A 22,754-nucleotide genomic window follows, 5' to 3' on the forward strand; every position below is an offset into this window, starting at 1 on the left:
AAGTCCAAGCATTTATTTTTGTAATAATCACTAAATATTTTTATCACAAAAAAAAAAGCTCCAGCATTCATTAAACTCTTTTTTACTGACAGGCCATTCAGCTCTGTGTTTTTCATAGACCAGAACAGAAATTTCTTCTTGCTTTGGTGTTCAAATGAACCAAACTCCCAAAATTAGTTGACATTGACCATTAAACATGCCTAAAAATCTTTGAAATCAGTAGCACAAGGTTAAAATGAGTAATGCAGAGAGCATCAAGGTAAAATAATTCTAAAAATACAAGACATTTTTAAAAGTTAAAAGTAGCATTTTAGCACTGAAAAATAAATAATACACTTGAATATTCTCACTTAAATTTATATTATATTAGTTGGGTTATTTTAAAGAAACACAACCCTTCAGTAATTAACTTTTTTCATGCAACATTGTTTATTTCAACAAGTCGTGCAATATAAACAATATTTTACTTCAGTTGGCTGTTGCAATATAGCTTGGTAGAGAAGTTTGATTTCTAACTTTAAAGAAAGGAAGAGTAAGCAAAGAAAATCTTGAAACAAAACATGCATTTTGTGCATAATATAACCATCCAAGCCATTAAATTGTTCCTGCTTAACACAGGATGAATGTACAGTGGTTTGGGTGGGTCTTTTTTGTAAAGAGTGCATTGAAATCTCTGGAGCGTGAGAGGTGCTACACACACGTAACACCAAGTTCAGTTGAAGCTGAGCATTAGGATTAAAAACTGAAGGCAAATCAGGATATTCCCATCTTTGTATTTCATTATCAAGTTATGCTAAATATTTCTTGCACTGCCCCACCTAATCAGCTTCTGCTGATTTGCAGTCAAACTAACTTCCTGCAACATGTTATCTCTTTATTCCAGCAAAACAAGAAGGACAGATGAACTTACTCATTTCAAGTATATTCATCTGTTTAAACACAGGGGTGTTTAAATCACACACTTCAGTCAAGTTTGAAATAGGAGTAGAGGAAAATCATAAAATCTAAACCACCTCTGAGAACTTCGTACTGATTTCAAGCATACAGGAAAACTACTTACAAAATTGTGCAGGCTAAATTAGAATACATTCTTTACTTTGCAAACATGCTTTTAAAAACATGAAATATACTGTATATGAAACTCAATCCAGGTACTTGCACATACAGACAGGTTAAAAAAACAAACAAACCAACCAAACCAGAAAACTTTTGGTCAACAAAAGTTTGTTTGCCTGACAATCATGATAGAAAGCAAGTGATATCCCAAAATGAATACCAAATGCTATATGTTTTGTTAATCACATGCTTTTAAAAAACAAGCCTTTAATAACTAAAATTTGAAAATTATTAATCATATTATGCCTTCTAAAGTGGCTGGGGTGGGAAGCACCACTTTAAAAAAACAAGCATTTCCTTTGGATACAGAGAAAGGAAACAAGTCTTATTTAAAAACAACTTATAGCAGTTTTATAAAGTGCCTCTTTGAGGAAATACATCAACAGATGTTTTCCTTGTGCAAAATACAGATTTTTCAGCTCAAATCTTTGAAACACATATGCTACCCAGAGTTTGTGCTCATGCATTACTTTCAATATAAGTAATTCAATAAAACTTCTAATCTATACCAAAACTATCTTTCTTTATTCAAAGTGTGTACCACTCCTAGTTTAGCTTTCAGGGCTTGAGCTAAAAACACATCATCAGAAAACTCTGGGTTTCACTTTCTCATTTCTTAATTTTTCCTTTAAGTCCTTTGCCATTGTGCGTGTTTACTTTTGACTGTAGAAGTCCATTACTGAAGGCTATATGAAATACATTCTCTCCTAGGGAACAGCAAAGCCACATGGCATACCACTGGAATAAGACACTGTTTAAATCTTTAAAAGCAGCATTTAGGATCAAACTAAAGCCTGATCTGAAGATCTGTCTCCACTCCTTACAGATCTCTTCTGTAAAAAGAGATCTGTCTCCACTTTGAAATGCAAAATGACTATTATTAGAGAGTACATACTTGAAGTGTTCTGAAACTCAAAAAAAAAAGGTACCTAAAAGTTAAGAGAAGGAAGCTGAAGCAAGCTACTGCAAGTTTCAGTTTTAGGCTCAGGTCTACCTGCAGCCAAGCACAGACATGGCAAGAACAGAAACTGCTCAGACAGGATAAAGAGCCTGGGAGCCTGAGGCCAGTGCAGCAGAGCCAGGACACTCCAGCCCTTGGCCCCTCACAGGTAAGGCTCCACCTGTAGCAGCAAGGAAAGGTACAAAGTGTGACCATTCCTCTCAGTCTCACCCTAAGCTGGTTACTAACTTGTATCACTGAATTAGTAATACTGGATTTAAGTTCTTCTGTGCCAAGATCCATCACAGGCTCCAGCTGGAGTGCTGAAAAGGGCCAGAAGAGAGAGTCCTGGTATTTCTTTGTAAACCACAAGGCTGCAGATCAAAGTTTTCAATGAATGAGCAAAAATAACCTCCTCAGAACACCAGCAGTCCTCTCCCTCAGATGTGCCCTCCCTCCTGGCCCACTACTAGTTTGCAGTCCATCATCTCATCTGTGTGTAAGAGGAGTTTTCACATATCCGAGCAGGAGAGGAGAAAAACAGGTACAAAGCTTATGAGATATGTATGAAATACATATAAACCAAGGTAACAGATTTAAGTGACTTAAATAAAATACAGGTACCTTCCACAAAACCAACAGATATTTGTCCATTTTAGAAATGAGCCACCATCAGTTTATTTGACCTGAACTGTCTCTTGTAGGAAAGGTATTCTGAATGTACCAGTGCACAGCTGGTCTGACCAGCCAGGAAGTTCATGCTGCAAAGGAGTCCTTCTTGGATAAAACGTGTAATCAGGTTCGTAGTTCAAGAGACAGCTCAGAGATGCCATGTAGATATCTGCAAATCTAGAGAGACGTCTCAGGAAGTAAGTTGGATTCTCATCCGTTCTGAATATGCTTCCAAACTGTGCATTGAAGAAATTCCTGTTCATCTCCCTGTCCCCCAAAAAGACAAAACAAAGACAACAACGTGAACAGACCTGCACACATCTCTTCACCAGCTGGCACCCATAACCTGAAGCAAGCAGATCCTAAGACCTGTTCTGTGCATTGTCTTGCCAATGTTCTTCAAAACACCAAAATGTGCCACACAAGTTTTTTACCTCTTGCACATATACAGCCCAGGTCTAGAAATCACAGCTGTGGAGAGCTTCACACATCTCCCACTAGAGATAAGTTGCTTGTGACATAACAAACATATCTCAAGCCTTCTTTTCTAGTGATTGTGAAAGAAGATTTTTGCCTTTATCTAAATACTAATGACATCCAATGTTCCAAAGACAAGAGACTTCTTAAGAAAAGTCAAAGATTTGATTTAATGCACACAAAAAGTTTAAACACATGTTGGAATTAAGTTCTGGGCATTAGTCACTGCCAAATATAATTCCCATTTCATTTATTCCCACATTTCTGGGGAAAGCTGCTGGTGGTACAGCTGCTGGCCTTGAAAATTGTGCACCTGACACCCCCTGCATTTAGGGATTTCTCCTTCATGATAATAGATTAGGACTTCTAGCCCAATTGCTTATCTTTGTGATAAATCTACTGCTAAATCAAATCTAGCACAGAGCTCAGTTTCCATGTATTCCATGTATTTCCATGTATTACACATAATCTGCAGAAACCACGTAAAAAACCTAGAAAAGTGGCCTAAGTCTTGACAAAGAAATACATTTTTCATTCGTGCAAAAGCTGTGTAATCACGAGTGACAGCTGAACAAAGAGGGACAGAAGAATCAAAATGAGAGGGAAAGGGATTTGATACAATGTTAGCAAAATTACATCTGTTCTAAAGACAGTAAACAGGGAAAAGAGTTCAGAGGGGAGAAGGGCTGCCCAAGGGACGGGTAGAATATTGCTTTAAAAGTATTTTATAATGTCTGTAACTACCAGGGATGGGAAGAAATTGCAAAGAAACCTGTGGAAGACATTGCATAGATCCCTTGGCTACCAAAGCATACTTCAAATTCTTCATCCCCTGTGTCTTACCTCATTTCCTTTCTTTCCTTCTTCCATTCTTCTAAAATCATTTGGGAATCAGGATCACGGTGAACCTGAAATGTAAAGTATGGATAACCTGTAACTAAGGATAATTTTGTAAATAAGCCTTTCTATTAATAAATCCTTATCAGCTATCAGGACACGAGCAATAGTTCAGAGATCCGTATACAGAACTTATCCACGTGCATTTTAAACAACCAAAAGCAGGAATTGATCCAGGCTAACCAATGGAGAAACAGGACACGATGTTGAGAAAACTCCTATTAACTAACCACACAAACAATTGTATTTATCTACAGCCCGACACTTCAGCAAGACTGAAAGCCCTTGCAAACATCAATGTCCAGCACTGAGAAACTTGGCTGGATCCCTCTGGCTCTCCAGAGCCGATTACACACACACAGAGCACAAACCTGCATGTGTTCCAATAATCCTGTCAAGGTCTGCAGCCAGGTCATGGTTTGAATGTACTTCTCTGTGTTCATGATTTTAATCTCCGATCGCAATTCTGGAATAATTGCACCAGTGCGCCAGCCATGCTTCAGGGTCAAGTCCTATTTACCAAGAATTACAAAATACAGATATTGGTCTCAAAAAGAACTACTTAAAAGAAAAGAATATGACTATTGTTTATCCCAAAACAGTACTAACTTAATTGGTTTTTATGTAGAAACAAAAGTATGGAACAGTGGAACTTAACTGTGCCAATGGACAACAGAATTCCATTTCAGATTAAGCATCAAATCACACAAGCACTCGCAAATAAACACTAATTCATTAGGTTCAAACAAACAGCAGGAAATGCCTCTGCAGATGAGAGCTCTGCTGCTGCCAGCAGTACCTGGAGGAACTGTGTGCTGGGTTTGTGCTCTTTACCCACACACTCAGCTGACAGAAGGCTACAACCAGGAGCCCCACCTATTCGAGCTCCTCCTGACAGGTACAACACAAGGCAGCTGCCACCTGCGCTCTCCTCTCCACTGTACCAGAGAGAACAGAGCTGCACCCTCCTCTTGGTCCTCCATCTTCTGAAGTACACAATGTTACTGTTCTTTTTAAAAGTAGACTGAGGGGAAAATGTTAACATCTGCTGCTGCTGAAACATTACCAAAGCTTGGCAGCTGAAACGTCACATCCAGGCTTTCATAAGAAATTAATTACAAAAGAGCCGAGTGGTGGTCACTTACCCTAAAGTAACACTTAACAGAGCATTTGTTCATAAAGTGGCAAAAAAACCCAAACAAATCCTAGAGAGTGGGGATACAAATCAGAGCAAGGTCTTGGGAAGAACATTCACAATTAGTGGCTGGCAGATTGCCTCCTGCATTCAAAACAGAAGATCATTCAGCTGTCATCCAAGTCAGGCATATCCTGTACACTTGGATATCTGTGTTTACTTTCTATTACATCTGACACAATCAGTATCTGGATCAGGAATGCAACCTCACACATTCCTGACCACAGCTAGTAAACAACTTAAATGCTACAAGTCAGGTGGAAAATATGGTTGGCATTTTACAGCACCAATGTTCTTCGCTGGGGGGGAAAAAAAAAAAAAAGCAACATGGCTTAACCACTAATTTTTGTTGTATTTTAAAATCTTAAATTATAGAGTGTTACATTGAATAACTGAGAAGGAAAGGAGGAAAACAAACAGAAAGCCTCATAATTTCTCTGATTTTGGGAAAGCAAACTACTTACTGCCAAGTCACTGTATATGTGGTCACCAAAGTAGAGAACCTTAGAGCCCCTCCAGCCAGTAAGCTTCAGAAATTCATACAAGTTACCCTGCAGAAATAATGACACAGACATTGTAGCAGCATGTGACTTGCATCTTCACAGGCATGAAAAAGGAACTTACTACACCATTAAAAACATTTCATATCACAAATCTTGTCCTCGGTTCATACACTATGAATCCCAAATTTTACAAGTGATTTCAGTGATAGTAGCACTTCAAGAGACAAGGACATATAATACCAACAACGAATTTGTACAACTTCAGACATTAAAATAACTTTTAAAGAATGCATCTGCATTTTAGAAGCCTTTATATCCAAAGAAGTTTGGGATTCTAGGAGTTAGGTATGAAATTTCAACAGAAAGAATCTGTTGAAAGCATACCTGTTTGTAAATCTGGCCTTTCTGCAGCTTGTGAATCTTGTCCCAGAGCAAGACTCCCCTTTCATTCACCTTCCGAAATGGTCTAGAACAGATATGCAATTGTTATGTTGCTGTAGAAATCCTGACACTTCCTAGGAAATTGAAGTCCTAAGATTAAAAATATTCATCTCTCAAAAGGAAAAAAAAAAAAATATCTCCAGCATCTGAATTTTGTAAGAGAAAAAGCAAAACTCTAAAACTTCCACTCTGACCAGCAAAAAGCAGTGTAACTCTCCAGTATACCTGTGACATTTATAAACACAGTTTGAGAATAACTTATGGGGCAGGGACCTGAGGCAGAGGGGAAGAAACAGTGTGAGTTGTCTGCCACTAAGGAGGAGGGAACACAAAAAAACAGATCCCTCAGTCTGCACATCTGGACAACTGAAGATGAGAGAGTATAGGACTGAGGCCAAGACATATGGCAAAGATCTTTTTAAAATTAAATGCAAAAAGTAAATGGAAAATAATCCCACCTCCCTCTATCTCGCTTTCAAATCATAAGCACACATAAAGGAACAGGTCTTTTTCAAGGTTAAAAGTAGGGCATACACATTAGAAATGTGTTTACTTAATCACAGCTAGTCCAAATATTCCAGTCTGTCAGCCAGACAGCTGCCTTTTAAATATCATGTGTGATGAAGAAAAAAAAGAAAATACTCAGAAGCAATGGAAGACATTTCCAGATAAGGGTCTGATTTGAAAGGCATCAAGATTTCTCATGTTTATTAGGAAAGAAGCACACTTCACCAATGTGCAAATAAGATGCTAAAAGCAGCTTCTGCGGCCCTAAGTCGCTCCAGTAGACCTGTGACAGCTCCTAGAACTTTCTTAGGTAGGTAAATATTTAGACTTCAGCATTGGGTGTTGCTGCATTTCATAATGACCTTACCCAGGATTTCATCAAATATGATTTCATTTTATTTTGCAGCCAAAATATTTCCTAACACACTCTACAGCCTTATATGGAAGAGCTGCTTGAATCATTCTCTACTGACTAAACACTCACCTTCGCTTATCGTTGAAAAAGTTCGGTTTTTCAGCCTGGACAATGACCACATCAAAAAGATCCCTCCAGTCCTTGCCAACGATGAACTTCATGCCTTTGTCCCTAAAAAGGACAGAGGAATATTAACAATGAAGTGTAGCAAAGTGCAGTTGCCTGTGCAATGAACTGAACTATACTAGAAACCCTCACCTTCCCCATCCTTTAAGAATGCATAGTTAAACAGCAAACAACTGCTCACTTACACAAAGCTGCTGGGACTGTTTGTGATGAGAAACATCTTCTTGCCATGATCAGCCAGCTTTGCTAACACTGCACGAGTTTGTTCAGCATAGCAGATGTATTTCTCTGTGAGGATTGTGGAAAACACAGCATTAATTGAGAAAACTCTTGTGAAAAACTTGGGAAACTTTCAACCAAGAGTTCAGAACACAAGGTTATACTTAAACACACCTTTGACAAGTGAGAATAACTCTTACAAATTTTAAACATTTAGAATCTGTTATCTTTAAATATGGAAGCCAGAAAAATCATGTACTATCAGTAAGAAAAGCTTTGATAGATTGATTATACCATTAATACCTACCAATATCTGCTTCAATTGCTCTGTACATTATCCCTTTGATATGAACATCCCTAATGGAATCCTGTAAAAGGAAAGCAATGAGCAGTAAAGAACTTTGCCTTTTCAAGTGTTCACCAAACAGCAATGGTAATTTGTTTTTTAAAAAACTCCTCTCTTAACATTTCTAATTTTACAGAAAGGCCATGTAATGTGCAATTTAATTATATTTATGTATGTATGTAGATATATATATGTATATATGATGTCACCACTAGACAAAGACTAAGCTTGTCTTCTGAGAAATTAACTTCATAATTTTGGAAAGTACAAAACTATATAGCAGAGGGGCTGTTTTACATAACTGTGAAAGGTTGCTCAGGAGGGTGAAGTGGGGTGAAAGCCCTCTGCTGAAGCAGAGTCATCACAGATTTCTAGTGACCTTTGGAGCAGAACGCATTCCTTTCCCCTTACAAAAAAAATAGTTGTATATCTGACAGATTTTAGATTAGTCACTCCCAAATGCCCTGATTATTTACATAAGAAATTTATTAACAGATGAAAGAAGCTAAATGTTTGAAAAAATGGTACTTATAAGGCGCTCTGGAGGCATTAAACAGCTCTCCTGATCCATCTCTGCACCAGAAATTTTGCTTAGAAGAGTGGTAGTGCCATTTTGGTACTAACACAGAATATGGCCTCAAAATCTTCAAAAAAATACCACTATAGGGTTTCCAAAATGCTTGTAATGCTGTATAGTACAGAAATTTCTCTACACACTTCAGAGAAATCACAAGAACTGGCCTTTTCTATGTTACATAACCATGACATAAAACTATCTCCTCTGCAGGACACATGATGAGGAACCAAGAGGGTCAAATTACTCTAGACTAGTACTAGAGCTTTTCTGGAGGAGGAAGAGAGTTAAACAGGGAAAACAGATAATTCAAAAGTATATAGAGATAGCAAATGATAGTACACTAGCCAAAATTAAAGCTCTAAATTGGAATTCCCTGTAACCTCTTACATTCCATATAGCCTGGTAAATCCCTGATAGTGAGAAAAGAAGATATGTTCAAATAATAATCAAAAGAACTTTTATTGCCTTACAAGATCTTCCCTTTCCCCCTATTCACCCCTCAAACCTATAAAAAGACCAATAGTCCTAGAATGCCAGCTTTCAAACAAATTTCAGTTTATTTTTTTCCAAACTCTTATCTTAATTTTACTTATGTTTTTACTGTTGTATACACATAATTACTCCATACAAAACCTAAGGTGAGGTATTTCACTGAGGCTGGCACAAGAGGTGAAAGCTTCCTGAAGTGCTCACAGAGAAATATACAAGTTTATATACAAATATACAAGTTTATCAAAATCTTCAAGCTTGACATCTACCTTGACATCTTTGTACAGATGAACAGGTTCATAGTCTATGTTGTTTTTCAGAAAATATTCATTCACACAAGAAAGGAGTGTCATTTCCGGCAAGGAAAATATATCCATGAATTGCTTCATTGTATTTCCTTGTGAGCTCTAGAGTGGTAGGAAGAAAAGGAAAATAAAAACTAAGTCAGGCATTTCTCAGATTAGAACACTTTCATTTGTTCAGTGTAAACACTTCAGCTTAGTTGCAGATATCCAGCTTTTGCCATCCCTATTCACATTGCTAGATTGTTTTTCAACTAAGACCTTCAATAAAGTTATCTTCAACAAAAGTGCTGTGATTAATTCTCCAAATAAATCCAACTCATCACTCTTAAGAGCAGTATGTTAATTGAAAAAAAGAAGACAGCTAAAAGTCAAGAGAAGGCCTTCACAAAAAGTCTGCACATCTGCAACCAAGAGTCACTGATGAATGAGGGATGGAGGTTTTCTTAATAGTTTGTTGCGTTTTTTAGGAAATGAAATACTAAGTAAGATTGCAAAACAATTTACCTCCTTGAAATGAGATAAAAAGTTGTAAGGATCTACAAATCCTGGCACAGTAATAGAGGTAGAGAGAGCTCTGTAAAAGCTGTAACAATAGTGGCATTTCACAGAAGTAGAGAATCTCATTATATAGCAGCAAATGCAGCCCAAATACCTCCCAATAAGAAGGGAAGTAAAGCAAGAAGCCCAGGATCAGAGTAACACAGAGCAGAGGTTGCAAGGGACCACTGGAGGTAATCTTGTCCAAGTCCCCCGCTCAAGCAAGGCCAGCTGCTCAGGATCTTGCCCAGGTAGCTTCTGATTATCCAACAACAGAGACTCCACAATCCCCTGGGCAACCAGCCCATGCCAGTGCTAGGCCAGCCTCACAGCAAAGGAAGCATTTCCTGATGTTCAGAGGAAACCTCCTGTGTTTCAAGTTTGTGTCCCTTGCCTCTTGTCCAGTCACTGTCCTTTCCAAGATCAAAGTATAGATCTAAACAGACCAAGGCATCCCACTGGGAATGCCAGAGTGATATTCACAACTGCTGCAGAGACTAGATTCAGCTCCTTAAAATAAGAACAAGTGCAAGAAAAATAAAATGTTCCACATAACAACAAAGGGCTTTTCAAGTCAACATGAAATTAACAATGGTACATAAAAGGGGTGAAATAACTTGGCTTTTTAGCAAAAAGTCAGCTTCATCCTTCATTTGGAAAAGAGGAAGCAACCCACCAGAGGGAAAAAGCAACCTTCTTGACCAAGTTTAGGATTTAACTTAGAAGTGTCATCTTTCATCATTTATCTTTTGTCAAATCCTCTTACTGTCGCTCTGCCAGCTTGCATGCAGGAGTTGCTTCCATACATTTACCTACTGCTACACCAGCTAAGCCATCAGACCACAGGAAAAGCTAAAGTACATGAACCAGATATGGTTCATTTCCCAGACTTTATCAGATCCTCTGTGCAACACTGGGCAAGTCACTTGATTTTCTGTGTTCTACCACTCTGTCTGTATGACTTGGTAAGGAAACAGAAGAAACTACAGCAAGCAGGAGAAAGAAAAGTCATTTGTCACTTTAGAGGGCAAATTTCACATACAGCACTAAAGTCAACCATATATTGAGAAAATACAACTGCTAGTTATAACGAGAACAAAATTTAAACCTCTACACTAACAGAAAAAAAAAAATTAAAAAAAAATTTAAAAAAAATAAAATAAAATAAAATAAAACCACCAAAAAACCCCACACAACCAACCAATTTTAAAGACCAGTTTGTGCTTTTACCTTTCCATAAAAGTCACTCATTTGTTCTAAAGGGACATGGGAACCATCATACATTGCAATGACTTCTTCATCTGGGACAACACTGAGGCCTCTGGAAAACAACACTAGCTTTAGTTCAAAAGTCAGATTAAAATTTTCAGTAATCACCAAACTCTGACAGATTAACATTTAGATCTGGATCCTATTAAAACACTAATACTGTCACAGGGACATATTTTTTTGGTAAGTTAAAACAGCATCTTTCCTTTATCAAACAAGTAACATTTTAACAGACTCATGCACACAGAACACATTACAATTTTAAGTCCTTTCCACTTTCTAATGGGAAAAAAGCTTATTAGCCTCCATTAGAGCTATGCCTCAAGGGGTTTTTTAAGAAGTGGTTAGAACTTCTCATTTCTTAACACAAAGTAATTCCTCACACTGCCTTTTCTTTCATACAGCATTGATGATATGACAGCATTTAAACCACGTTATTCTGCAGCGTGACCTTGAAAACTTAAGGGAAAGAAAAATATACACAACCTTTAACTCAATAAGAATTCCTTTTAAACTGTATAACCAGTTCAGTTTCCCAAAATTCAAAATTACCTGAGGGATGGTTGATAATTAAAACATGCAAATATAAAAACAAACACAGAGGAGAGAACGTCTCCCCAGAGTTTATTAACTAAGAGAGTAAAGACTTTAGTTTGCTTCTGAATCTTTACAGCATCAAGCATCTTGCACTAAAGCATCTAAAAGACTCCAGGTATGCAAACATCCTCATCAGAGGCCACAGAAGTGTTGAGATTTTACTCAAGATTTTAAAAAAATTAATGCAAACCAGATCAGCTGGTCTCCTTTTTCCAAACCTACTTACGGTGTTTCACAGCCTTGTAAAACAGACCACTATTTCAGTGCCTCCCTTTCTTGGTCTGACCAAGAAGTGTCTCCAGGCATTAAAATAAAAATAAATTGATTGACAAGCCTAGTGCTTTCAGTGCTTAGAGTCCATACCAGTTTGCAGTGGAAAGGACTCATCCAGCCCCCTGTGGTGGTAGAGTCCCACATCAACCAGCTCTTTTACTGCACTTCTGTCCCCACACCAACTGGGACACAACTCTGAGCTGCTGCTGGCAGAACTCCAGCATTGAAGTCGGTCTTGTGCACCAACAGGGCAGATAATACTTGGGTTTTGTAACATAGAGAGTTCAGTATTACCCCCCTCCACAGCAGAAAGCACAAAGAAATGCAACCAAAATATAAACCAGACACCAAGTAACACTATCAGAACTGAGGAGGTACCTCCTGGTCTGCAGACAGCTATGCCAAGTGCTACTTGAATACAGCTATAGGAAACACTTGTGCATCAGGAGCTACTTAAGCACAGATCAACAGAGGACAATGGGAAAACCACAGTGGAGAGATGACTGCCCAGGCAAAGCTGTAGATTACTTTTACCACAAGACTCACAGTTCACAGCTATATAACCACACATCATCTTGACATCAGCCCTCATGGCCTTCAGCCTCTCTTTTCCTCCTCTCACCCCTGTACAGGTGTTTGGGGAAACAGTGTGAAGGCCTGATGCAAACCATCATTTCCAGGACACATCCGCTTTTGGACCCAAATCTCTGTGTTTGTCCTCATGGTGGGTGGGGGAAGATAACTAAGAGTACAACAGAATAACCCTGGGTCAAAGTCTTTTTGTCCAATGACTTTAAGAAAGGTGCCCTGGCTTCTTGTCTAACTTAAAATCTGATACCAAATGTGATGTGAGTTTGATTTGGTTGATGTGCCCAAATGTAAAAGCTCCACGCAAACACAGCAGGACTTCTCAAGTGTCTCCACAACCACACCAAAGTCATGCTATCAGGCATTATGTGACAATTATTTACATAGAAAGCAACAGCAGACAAGACATCAGGGTATTTTTAGATGTCTTTCAGCACAATTTAACAGCCGGAAACAAAGTGAGTCAGCACTATGTGACCAACCAGCTTGCCAATTCTCCCAGGGCAGGACTGGGGAATCAGCTGTGCTGGATCAGGCAGTAGATGGGTACATGTCTGTGTGTACACACAGAGGTGCAAAGAAAACCCCTTCCAGCAAGGCTGCAGTGCTCATTCATGTCTGTGCTCATCGGGGCACAGCTCCTGGCAAGAATCCGAGCTGTACAGTAATAAATGCAATTAAAAGACACACAAAGTAAAAGCATACATTGTTATTATAAAGAAAAAAATTAACTTTACCCACCTGTAAACTGTTCCCAGCTGAATATAATGAAAAGCATCGATCTTCATTAATAATGCCTTGCAAGTAAAAAAACAGAAAATAATAGTTTTTATCACTTCAACTATTTGACATGAAATTACAGAAGTCAAAGCAATTTTATCTACAACCTTTCTGCCCCAAGAACACCTGAGCATTCTCCCTGCTACTTGCTTCACAGCTTCCAAAATACTTTTATCAATGATTTTTGCCTAATTTTCTTCTGTTGCACCCTAACTTATCTTTCCCCACCCACCACGACGACAAAATGCTCAAAACATGTTCTACTTAAAAGTCATTTTAAAAAATATTGTTGTTATTAATTATGTCAATAATAATAGCAATAACACTAATAATAACAATAATAACAATAATAACAATAATAACAATAATAACAATAATAATAATAATAATAATAATAATAATAATAATAATAATATCTATTAAAGAGAAAAAGATGAAACAAAATCCTTACACATCAATGCAGGGTGAAGAGTTGAAAGGCTTAAAAGCTCTCTATTTTCTTTGCTAGGTTCTCAGCACTACATAATTCATCACAAAGTTATTTATACATACCCGGTGCACATCATAATGAAGCCCTCTGATGGCAAAATTGGGATCATAATCATATTTTCTTATTTCTGCAGGATACTAAGAAAAGAGAGCAATTATTTGATTTTAAAACCACAACCAAAACAATAAAAATTGTTTCTGAAGAATTTTAAAAGCCTAAGTTTTTTATACTTCTCATTTGCTATAATCACTTAGACGAATTTTTCATAGGCAGGTGAGATTTGCAGGAACATACATCTGCAAGACAAGTCAAACATTTTTTCCAAAATCCAAGGTCATTGTTTTAAATCTAAGGCTATCCTTATCCTACGTGAAGTTGGACATCCATGTAGTCTGTAGTGATTACCTTTGAACATTAGCCTCTAGTTCAAAAAAATTTAATTTAATATACTCTTAATACATTCTTTATACTTATACATTCTTTTATGAAAAAAATCATTTAGAGATGCACGTGAACTAAATGTCTGTCATGTACTCTTCCCTCAGGTTCTTTTTATATATTTGTAGGTAGCTCATGCCATTATATAGTGTGAGCTGTAGTCCAGCATTTTTCAGCACAAGCCCAGTTTCAGTCAACTGTAATTTTGTCCTTCTTTAAACACAGGTTGCATGAAAAGAGATGTTAGATTCATGTCTTGGGCTAAGGGTTTTGTTCACTTGTTTTTAAATGGTGAAATGCTACAATAGTTTCAACAAGGCCAGAGAAAACTATCATTTCTTAGATTAAGCCACTGAAAGGCAATTCTTCACTTTCTTCTCACAGGTTACAGCAGTCTTAGAACTTGACATTGTTTTTTATCTTCTCTATAACAGTCTCCCATACATACATGGCTAATTTACAAGTCTTCACAGGGAAAAGTACATTTACTTTAATTCATTCTACTAGAAACTTGTCTTTTCGGATACATGCAAGTACATATGAGAAAAAAGCCTGAGCTACCCTGGCATACAAATCAAAGCTTCCTTGCAAACCAAACAAAGAAATTATAAAAATGGTACTGTTTGCTTACCCCACTTTTGGTAGGGGCAAATATAACTGGACTGAAACAGCAGTCCTGATAAAAAAGCAGTACATCCAGAAAGAAATACACCCAGGAGCAAGAGCTTACATAGAACACCTGCTACCACCTCTGTGATTAGCATTAAATTGATGTTTATTCTCGTGGACAATTCTTTGCTTCCTACACTGCATTTTGCAATTTTTGATGTATTACCTCCCACTCCCATGAGCAAAATTGGCCATCTTTTGAGTTGACTGAGACAGTCATAATGAACACTATCTAGAGAGTCTTTCTAATGGTAAAGGCAAAATAAATATATAAGCAGCTAAATTCCAAAAGGAGACGATTTAAATAAGCTGTCTCAAAAAGTAATTACACCTTTGTTTAGCAGAACTCAGGAGATTTTAACCAAGACAAAAAAAAAAAAAGTTATTTCTACCCAATTCCACTCAAATAGTAAAGGCAGAACATCTTTAGAATTTTTGTCTACAAGAATTAATCTTGACACCTACAGTAACATGTTTTTTTTCCAAGAATGTAGCTTTAATAAAGTATATTTCCACATCCCACAGAAATTGCTACGAAGACATGTCAAAATTGCAGGGAGATAAAGCTGTGTATGCTTGTAGCACCCATGAACTTTTGTTTGTTCTTCCAAGGATATTTATAGCTGTTTATATATAGCTCCTAACCTTTAGATTCAAATAGGAAAGTAGAGTAACACCACACATTCAGATTTAGGTTGTACAAAAATACATAAGCAGTTTTATTAAGATACTCCACGAACTTTTTGTATTTTCCTCTCCTGCAAGTCCTACAGTTTAAGTAATTTTGATTCGTTTAGTCCATGGATTTTTTTTCAGTCTTTCTCCCAGCAATACCTACAGTTTTTCCCAAACACCCATCTCCCCCTCCACCTCCTGACACACGGGAGCTTTTCCCATCCCAAAACTAGACAACAAGCAGCTCCAAAATGCCTGGATGTCAAGTGGTCACCAATGCAAGAACACTGCTTGGAGAGGCAGGAGGGCAGTGCTCTGAGCTGAACACTTCCTGTATCCAGGCTCTGATCACTGCACATGCTGCCCCTTCAGCCAAGGCAGCCGAAATGCCAGGTACAACACAGAGCACTCAGTGCAAGCAAAGTCCTGCTAGGAAGCCCAGCTAAAAATATTTCACAGGGAAATTAATTGCTGCACCCACAGCAAGGGATGAAAAACAGTAATGGTAACTTTCAAGCTTCTTATTTATTAATGTGACTCCAGTAAATGACAGTCAGGAACAAACAACAAACCATATGCCCATATTAAAAGATAAGACAAATATAACTGTATTCCTTAACAGACTGTTCTCTGCTCAAAACTGCAGCTGAGAATAAAACAGGGCTTCTGTTGTGCATATGTAGCTCTTGTACAAAATGTGCTATAAGGAAGCCAATTTAGGACTGAGGCAGGAAAAGATGACTTATGCCTCTCAGTCAAAAATTATTTATTAAACCCTTTATTCATAAATGCATTGTTATTCCATTAATTGTACTTACCCGATGCTCATTAATAAGAAGATCTCGAGCAGCATTGAATATGAGAGTGTGCAGATGTTTAGAATAAAAGACCAAGGTGTAGTCATAATCAAACCCATAAATTTCAATGTCTGACAGGCTCATTTCATTGTTTGAAAAAATAGCATCTGGATTCAGCATGTTACTCATAATTGAAGGAACCAACTCTGTGAACAGGGGAGAGGAAAAAAAGTTATACCAGCCTTGCAATTTTATTTAAATAAAGACATAGAAATCCATTAGCAATTGCTAAATATAGATAAATGATGATGGAAACTATCAAAGTAATTCACACTAACCAGCTAATCCTTAACAATACAGTGCTATTGAACATGCTGTCCCTAATTTGTCTTGGTGATCCCTAGTTTTTATTAGAAGTACCATTTTCTCTGCAGTCAAGTTTGAAGGGAAGATGCATTTTGGCATCTTGCTTATCAGAGAACACCAGACATAAATTTTTGCTAACTCCATTAACACATTTACTAGTGTTTGTAAAATTAAAAAAAATAATTTGGAGTTGAAGAATATTATTGTATTATTACTATTACTAGTCTAGGAGCCTTGTCTTCTCCTCCCATTGCTCAGTCCAGCTCCTGCCCCTGAAGCAGAACTGACATTGTTTTAATTTGATGTTACTTTAATTTTTGCTTCACCATTTCAGGGTTATCACATTAATCAATTTCAACTCAAACAAATAAACTGCATGTGACTGTACACATAACAACTATTACATACACATTGCTATGCTTAATAACCTCCTAGAGAATCAAAAAACCAAAAATATTCTGGTTATTTTCTCCACACACACAGAGTGTATACACCACTTCCATTTTTAAGGGTATGTTTCTGTTGATATTTGATGGAAAACTACACTGACTGGGAAACTAACACTGTGACATAATAAGTAACTTTAGGACCAACACACCAATGTCAGTATTAAACACAGAGTGTTTATATTTCTTGTTTACAAAACTTGAAAAAGCAACATTAGCAGGTTAAATGCTACTCTCCTGGCAGCATAAAACACGAGCATGTTTTCCTCCCTTCATTTCTCATATACTGTCTTTATACTCCAGACTTCATTACCAGTGGAAAAAAATGGGGAACATTCATCTTAAACCTGTGCTTGGAAAGGCGAGTTTAAAGGGTATGTGTTTTGTTTGGTTACTTTCTACATAGGTCTAAAAGGAATTGATCAAGTTTCTCTCAGAACCTTCAGCTCTGAGGACAGATCCCTACCTGCTCCACCACATCTCAACAAGGCAGATGCAGACACCCGAGTCTTTCAATTTTTAAGACAGGGGGAAAAAGTAAATTCACTGAGTTTAATTCCAAACTTTGAATCAAGTCCAGCAATCAAATCAAATGCAATTTGACATGCTACAATTAAGGCAAATATTCCAACTCTATAGAAAGGGCCATAGAGCATTCAATTAAATTGAAGTCATAAGCACAGTTTTTAATCAACTTCCAAAATCCCGTTACAACACCAGTTTCTGTATTATAAAGTATTTTTTCAAATGTCAATTATGCAGCTTGGTGAGTCAACACTTGTTTTAAAAATAAAGATATTTATGTAGCTATATATAGATAAAAAGATACTTCAGCTGAAAACTAGCTTGACTGGTGGCTGTCTGAAAACAGACAGCATAAACAGTTGGCACCTATTAGGCATTCTGGCCAGCAGACAGCATCACAAGTGCTATAAACCTTGGGTCAAAAAACAGGAGAGCCTTGTAGCCTTGTCAATCCCAACATCCTAACTAATGGACATATCATATACTTGAAGCCACTGGGTGACTTAGGTTGTAATATAATAGCCTGAAATATTCTAGAAGCAGCTGCCTCATCTTTCACCAGCTCACACCCACTGACCAACTTACTTTCTCACAACATTACCCTACCCCAGCTCTTAAGTATTATTTGGGTGTGGTTCAGAACAACAGAAAGTTAATTCCAAAAACAGGAAAAGAAAAAACAGATTCGAAATAAAAGGCACTTCCCTTCTTCCTACCCCTTATCTCAACCCCCTAAAGCATTGCTTTTAATTTCACTTCTGAAATGCTGATGCTATTTTACAGTCAGAAATGCTTTGTTTGCACCCAGCGCTGTGAAGTCCCAGCTCACATTCAAGACTCCCAAGTGCAGGAAAACACAGAAATTTCTTTCTTTGAAGGCAAAACATGCAATCTAAAGCATTATCCATTGCCACTACAGGACATGTTCTTCCACTTGGTATTGTAGAACACACTCTGCCTGTTTCTTTCAGCCCTCAGGAAAGCCCACGTTTTTAAGCAAGTATTATCTTGGTAATTCTCTTCCCACCGGAGCAAGGGCAGAAGCAAGTAACGTTTCTCCCCATGCTTTTTGCCTGGCTGAGCTGAAGAACAAGGCTTGCAGGGTCATGTATTGTACCATGAGTATTTTATAATGCCTCACACAGTACTATAATGGAACCACAGGTGAAAAGAGCCGTCCAAAACTTCATAGCATTTTACTTTTTGGAAGAGCAGCGTATTTCAGAATAGTTGTGCATATATAATAGTCATCAATGAGATGACCAAATACTCGATTTTCTTTCTACATTTGCTTTTCTACACGCAACACACCTCCAAAACCTGCCACTCTGCCCGGCCCAAGCTGCGCCGTGCCAAAGGCTCCGGACAGCGGCGGCCCCGGACGGGCGCTGGTGCGAGGGCAGGATGAAGGGACAGCCGCCCCTCAGCCCGTGTCCTCAGCTGGTGTGAGGGCAGGATGAAGGGACAGCCGCCCCTCAGCCCGTGTCCCCGGCTGGTGTGAGGGCAGGATGAAGGGACAGCCGCCCCGCAGCCCGTGTCCCCGGCTGGTGCGAGGGCAGGATGAAGGGACAGCCGCCCCGCAGCCCGTGTCCCCGGCTGGTGTGAGGGCAGGATGAAGGGACAGCCGCCCGTCAGCCCGTGTCCCCGGCTGGTGCGAGGGCAGGATGAAGGGACAGCCGCCCCTCAGCCCGTGTCCCCGGCTGGTGCGAGGGCAGGATGAAGGGACAGCCGCCCCGCAGCCCGTGTCCTCGGCTGGTGCGAGGGTAGGATGAAGGGACAGCCGCCCCGCAGCCCGTGTCCCCGGCTGGTGCGAGGGCAGCATGAAGGGACAGCCGCCCCTCAGCCCGTGTCCCCGGGGTGCGGCCTCCAGCCCCACCGGGTGAGGGTCTCCCCGCGCTGCCGGTCCGGCCCCGGGCACACACGGCAGCGCAGAGCACAAGGAGCCGCGCCTCGGCCCCCGGACCCGTCCCGCTCCCCACAGGCTTCGCCCTTGCTCCGCTGCCTCCGGCCTGCCGAGAGGGAGCCGCGCCGCTGCCGCTCACCCTTGGTGACCCTCTTGGCCTCCTTGTAGCGGGACCACAGGTAGCTCTTCATGTCGGGCGACGGCTGCTGCTGCTGCTGCGGGGCCACGGTGCAGAGCGGAGCGGCGCCCGCGGCGGGCAGGACGCGGCCCCGCCGCCCGCCCGCGCCCGCCCTGCCCGCCGCCAGCAGCGCCCGCGCCGCCACCGCTGCCATGCTCCGCGCTCCGCCGAGCCGCTCGCCGCCGCCGCCGGCTGAAGTCACTTCCTCGGGCCCCGCCCCGGGCCGGGAGGCGGGCCCGGCCCCGCAGGTAGCGGCGGGAGGCAGGGCTTGGCCGCCCCGACGGGCCCTCGGCCCGGCCCTGGCACCGAGGAGAGGAGCCTGAGGAGCGGGCGCGGCCCCCCGGGCTCAGCCGGTGCGTCTCCCGTCTGCCGGCCCGGGCGGGAAAGCAGCGTCCCCCCAGCCACCGTCACCGTGTGATCAGCACTGCTCAGCAAGGTCAAGGGGAGCTGCCGGGGAAATACACCCCGACCTCAGGGCTCTGCTGTTCTTCAGGTCTCTTCTATGCTCGGAGCTGCCTGGGATTCTTTCACCACAAACACCGCATCAACAGCAAACATTTTCTTCTCCATCCCGCTTGCACTTCCGAAGTACTATATACACCTGCTTACGTCTGTAACGAAGTAAGCTCAAAACACAAGCTGCAAGTAAAATACACGTTCTACTGCTGTTTTGATGCCCTTCATGTCCTTGTGAAGCACTAGCCACTGATAGCTGTAGACCCTGGCAGTCTAAGAATTTGAGCCATATCTATTATACTTGGAGAAATAAAAAAAATTAGATGATGAATTGGAACCAAACCAGACGACTGCCTCAGTGAACTGGTTACAGCTCCACATGCGGAATTTCTGATTTGCTCAGAAACTTCTTACAACAAAAGGAATGTCTTTTTCCAGTAGCAGTAAATATTGAATACAACTTGTCATTTCAAGGAGATCTACATAAGCCATTGTCACTTAGGTCTGGAAGTTAGTCATCCTTTCATCCCCATGCATCTCAAAAAAAGCAATCCTATACAAAACTGAAGGATTTCAGACTAAATACTATTCTGAACATTCTATTTATTTTCTTTTTTTTCACAAAGAATGGCACTCACCTTATTTTTACAGGCAAAATGACAACAAACTGAAAGAAAAGTAATCAGCTTAGGATTTCAAGCTGTCTGTCAGCGGGTAGCTATGTGTTCTATACTTCCAACCAAGGCTGAGTTCTAAACTGACAGTACAATTATTACAATTGAGACTGGCAAAAGTCTGATCTGCTAAGGATTCCCCAGGCTTGGTTATTGGTGGAGAACGACACAGCTTTCATCAAAGTTCCTACATTATCCTTTATATTAATTGCACTGTATTTTCAGTATGTGATTCTAGTATGTGATTCTAGTAAGCATTACTACAAATCCACCACAATAAATTCTGGGAACAAAGAACATGATCATCAATATGCAGAAAACAGAAGGTGAGATGAAAAACAACACCCTAGAGAATTACTAATCTGGTACTTGCCTTCTTTGCTGTTTCTAGTCTGAGAATATTTTTGCAGAACCCTGCAGCAGACAAAATGAAAATTCCCATTTAACTTTCAGCATCATATTTTCCATGTACAATTACAAAAAAAAAGTCATCTATGAAATTTTGAATTTTACAGCATAGTTCTAGAGTGTTGTAGGTTTTCTTGTCAGCCCAACTCTTCATCACCTTCAACAAAACAGAAATATATAATAACTGAACAGCTTTCTTAATCCAATCTGTGGGTTAATTGATCCCACCTGCAATTCAGTATAAGTTAATAGAAAAAGTCTCATTGTTCATCTCCTGAACACAGTCTAGCCTGGTCTCCAAGTCCCAAGACTATAAATATTGTGAGCAATAGCCACTTCGGTAGGTGAGGCATTCTCAAGGAAGAATTACAAGAACTCTGAATAATACAAGAAGGAGCAGTAATGAAGAAGATATTTCCAGCAGTCAGTGTGTTGACACAGGTGTTGTTTATTGTGCCATAAGCAGTAAGAGAATACTGCAGAGACAGGGATTTATGTTCCCTCACTGTGACACTGGCATTAAGGTCAGACAAGTCTAATAGAAATCTGCAAAAAAACAATGCAGTGTTCTGTAACACTCACTCACTCACTCATCCCTTGAAACCTCAAGGCTTTAAATTTTCACATTAATTTCTTTTTTAGATTATCAAACTAGAATGTTAATGCTTCTATTTCTTCTGCAAGCATGTGCAAGACAGAGCCTTGGATGTGCAAATGATTGTTGTTGATAGAAATCCCATCTTTACTGCAGACAGTTTAGGTCCCCAGATAACCAGGACTAACCAATAAAAAGATAATTCTCCCTGCCTATCAGACAGTACATTTTTCTAATGCCTGATGTATGTAATACAAATAAAAAGAAGTAATTTTCTTTATGGAATTCTGTTAGCTGAGGCAACTTGCATGGGATGTTTGGCCAGCAAGTTATTCTCACAAATCAAATTAATCCCTAAGTGTTAGCAGTGAGACTAGAGACAGAACTAAAACATGAGGTAATGGTGTTTAAAAATAAGTTGTTAAACAACTCAACTTCAGACAACTCTGTTCTTTCCTGTGTCCACTGGTCTCCAAGTAATGACTCAAATACTGGAAAACATGTGCTATATAAACTGGAATAAAGGAGCACACATGGAAATTAATTTATCTTTATTTGGGGTCCACATTCCTTCTTCCAGTACTTAAATCAGCTTTCATTTAAGCAGAAGAGAACATGCAGAAGTAGAGGATGTCAACTTCAAGAATTTTTTCTAAAAATGGCACTTACCATGAAATATGATCCTGCAGGCTAATGTTACTTTAAATACTTCTTAATCAGATCAGTCTAACTGATCCTAAAGATGAGTAACTGTGATGAAACAAAGCACAAAAGAATCCAGACTTTCCCTCATTTTATTGTCAGAGTTGACCACACCTGTGATACTTACTTTGTGCAAACTGAAAGGCATTTAGGTATGTCTGAC

General features: G+C 39.5%; 1 protein-coding gene across 1 annotated transcript; it reads right to left on the reverse strand.

Annotated features, from left to right (window-relative positions):
- Positions 1 to 4: 4 nt before the first annotated feature.
- On the reverse strand, positions 5 to 19,926 carry NT5DC3 (5'-nucleotidase domain containing 3). Its single transcript, XM_056514350.1, has 14 exons — positions 19,718 to 19,926; positions 16,360 to 16,544; positions 13,822 to 13,896; positions 13,231 to 13,286; positions 10,993 to 11,083; positions 9,190 to 9,327; positions 7,816 to 7,876; positions 7,475 to 7,577; positions 7,233 to 7,334; positions 6,185 to 6,266; positions 5,762 to 5,848; positions 4,474 to 4,614; positions 4,049 to 4,113; positions 5 to 2,995 (listed from the first exon to the last, which is right to left on the reverse strand). Exons 1-14 carry the CDS (start codon positions 19,908 to 19,910, stop codon positions 2,734 to 2,736), a joined length of 1,641 nt encoding a protein of 546 aa, XP_056370325.1. The 5' UTR covers positions 19,911 to 19,926; the 3' UTR covers positions 5 to 2,733.
- Positions 19,927 to 22,754: the final 2,828 nt, after the last annotated feature.

The sequence above is a fragment of the Oenanthe melanoleuca genome, chromosome 1A (genome assembly GCF_029582105.1).
Source record: "Oenanthe melanoleuca isolate GR-GAL-2019-014 chromosome 1A, OMel1.0, whole genome shotgun sequence".
Lineage (NCBI taxonomy): Eukaryota > Metazoa > Chordata > Aves > Passeriformes > Muscicapidae > Oenanthe > Oenanthe melanoleuca.

Bases quoted from the DNA above. Each gene is read 5' to 3' on its own strand.
- NT5DC3 (XM_056514350.1), bottom strand. From the start codon at position 19,910: ATGGCAGCGGTGGCGGCGCGGGCGCTGCTGGCGGCGGGCAGGGCGGGC. The intron at 16,545-19,717 runs GTGAGCGGCAGC...CCCTGTTCACAG, and splicing joins GGCCAAGAGGGTCACCAAGG to AGTTGGTTCCTTCAATTATG. The intron at 7,578-7,815 runs GTAGGTATTAAT...CAATCCTCACAG, and splicing joins AGCAATTGAAGCAGATATTG to AGAAATACATCTGCTATGCT.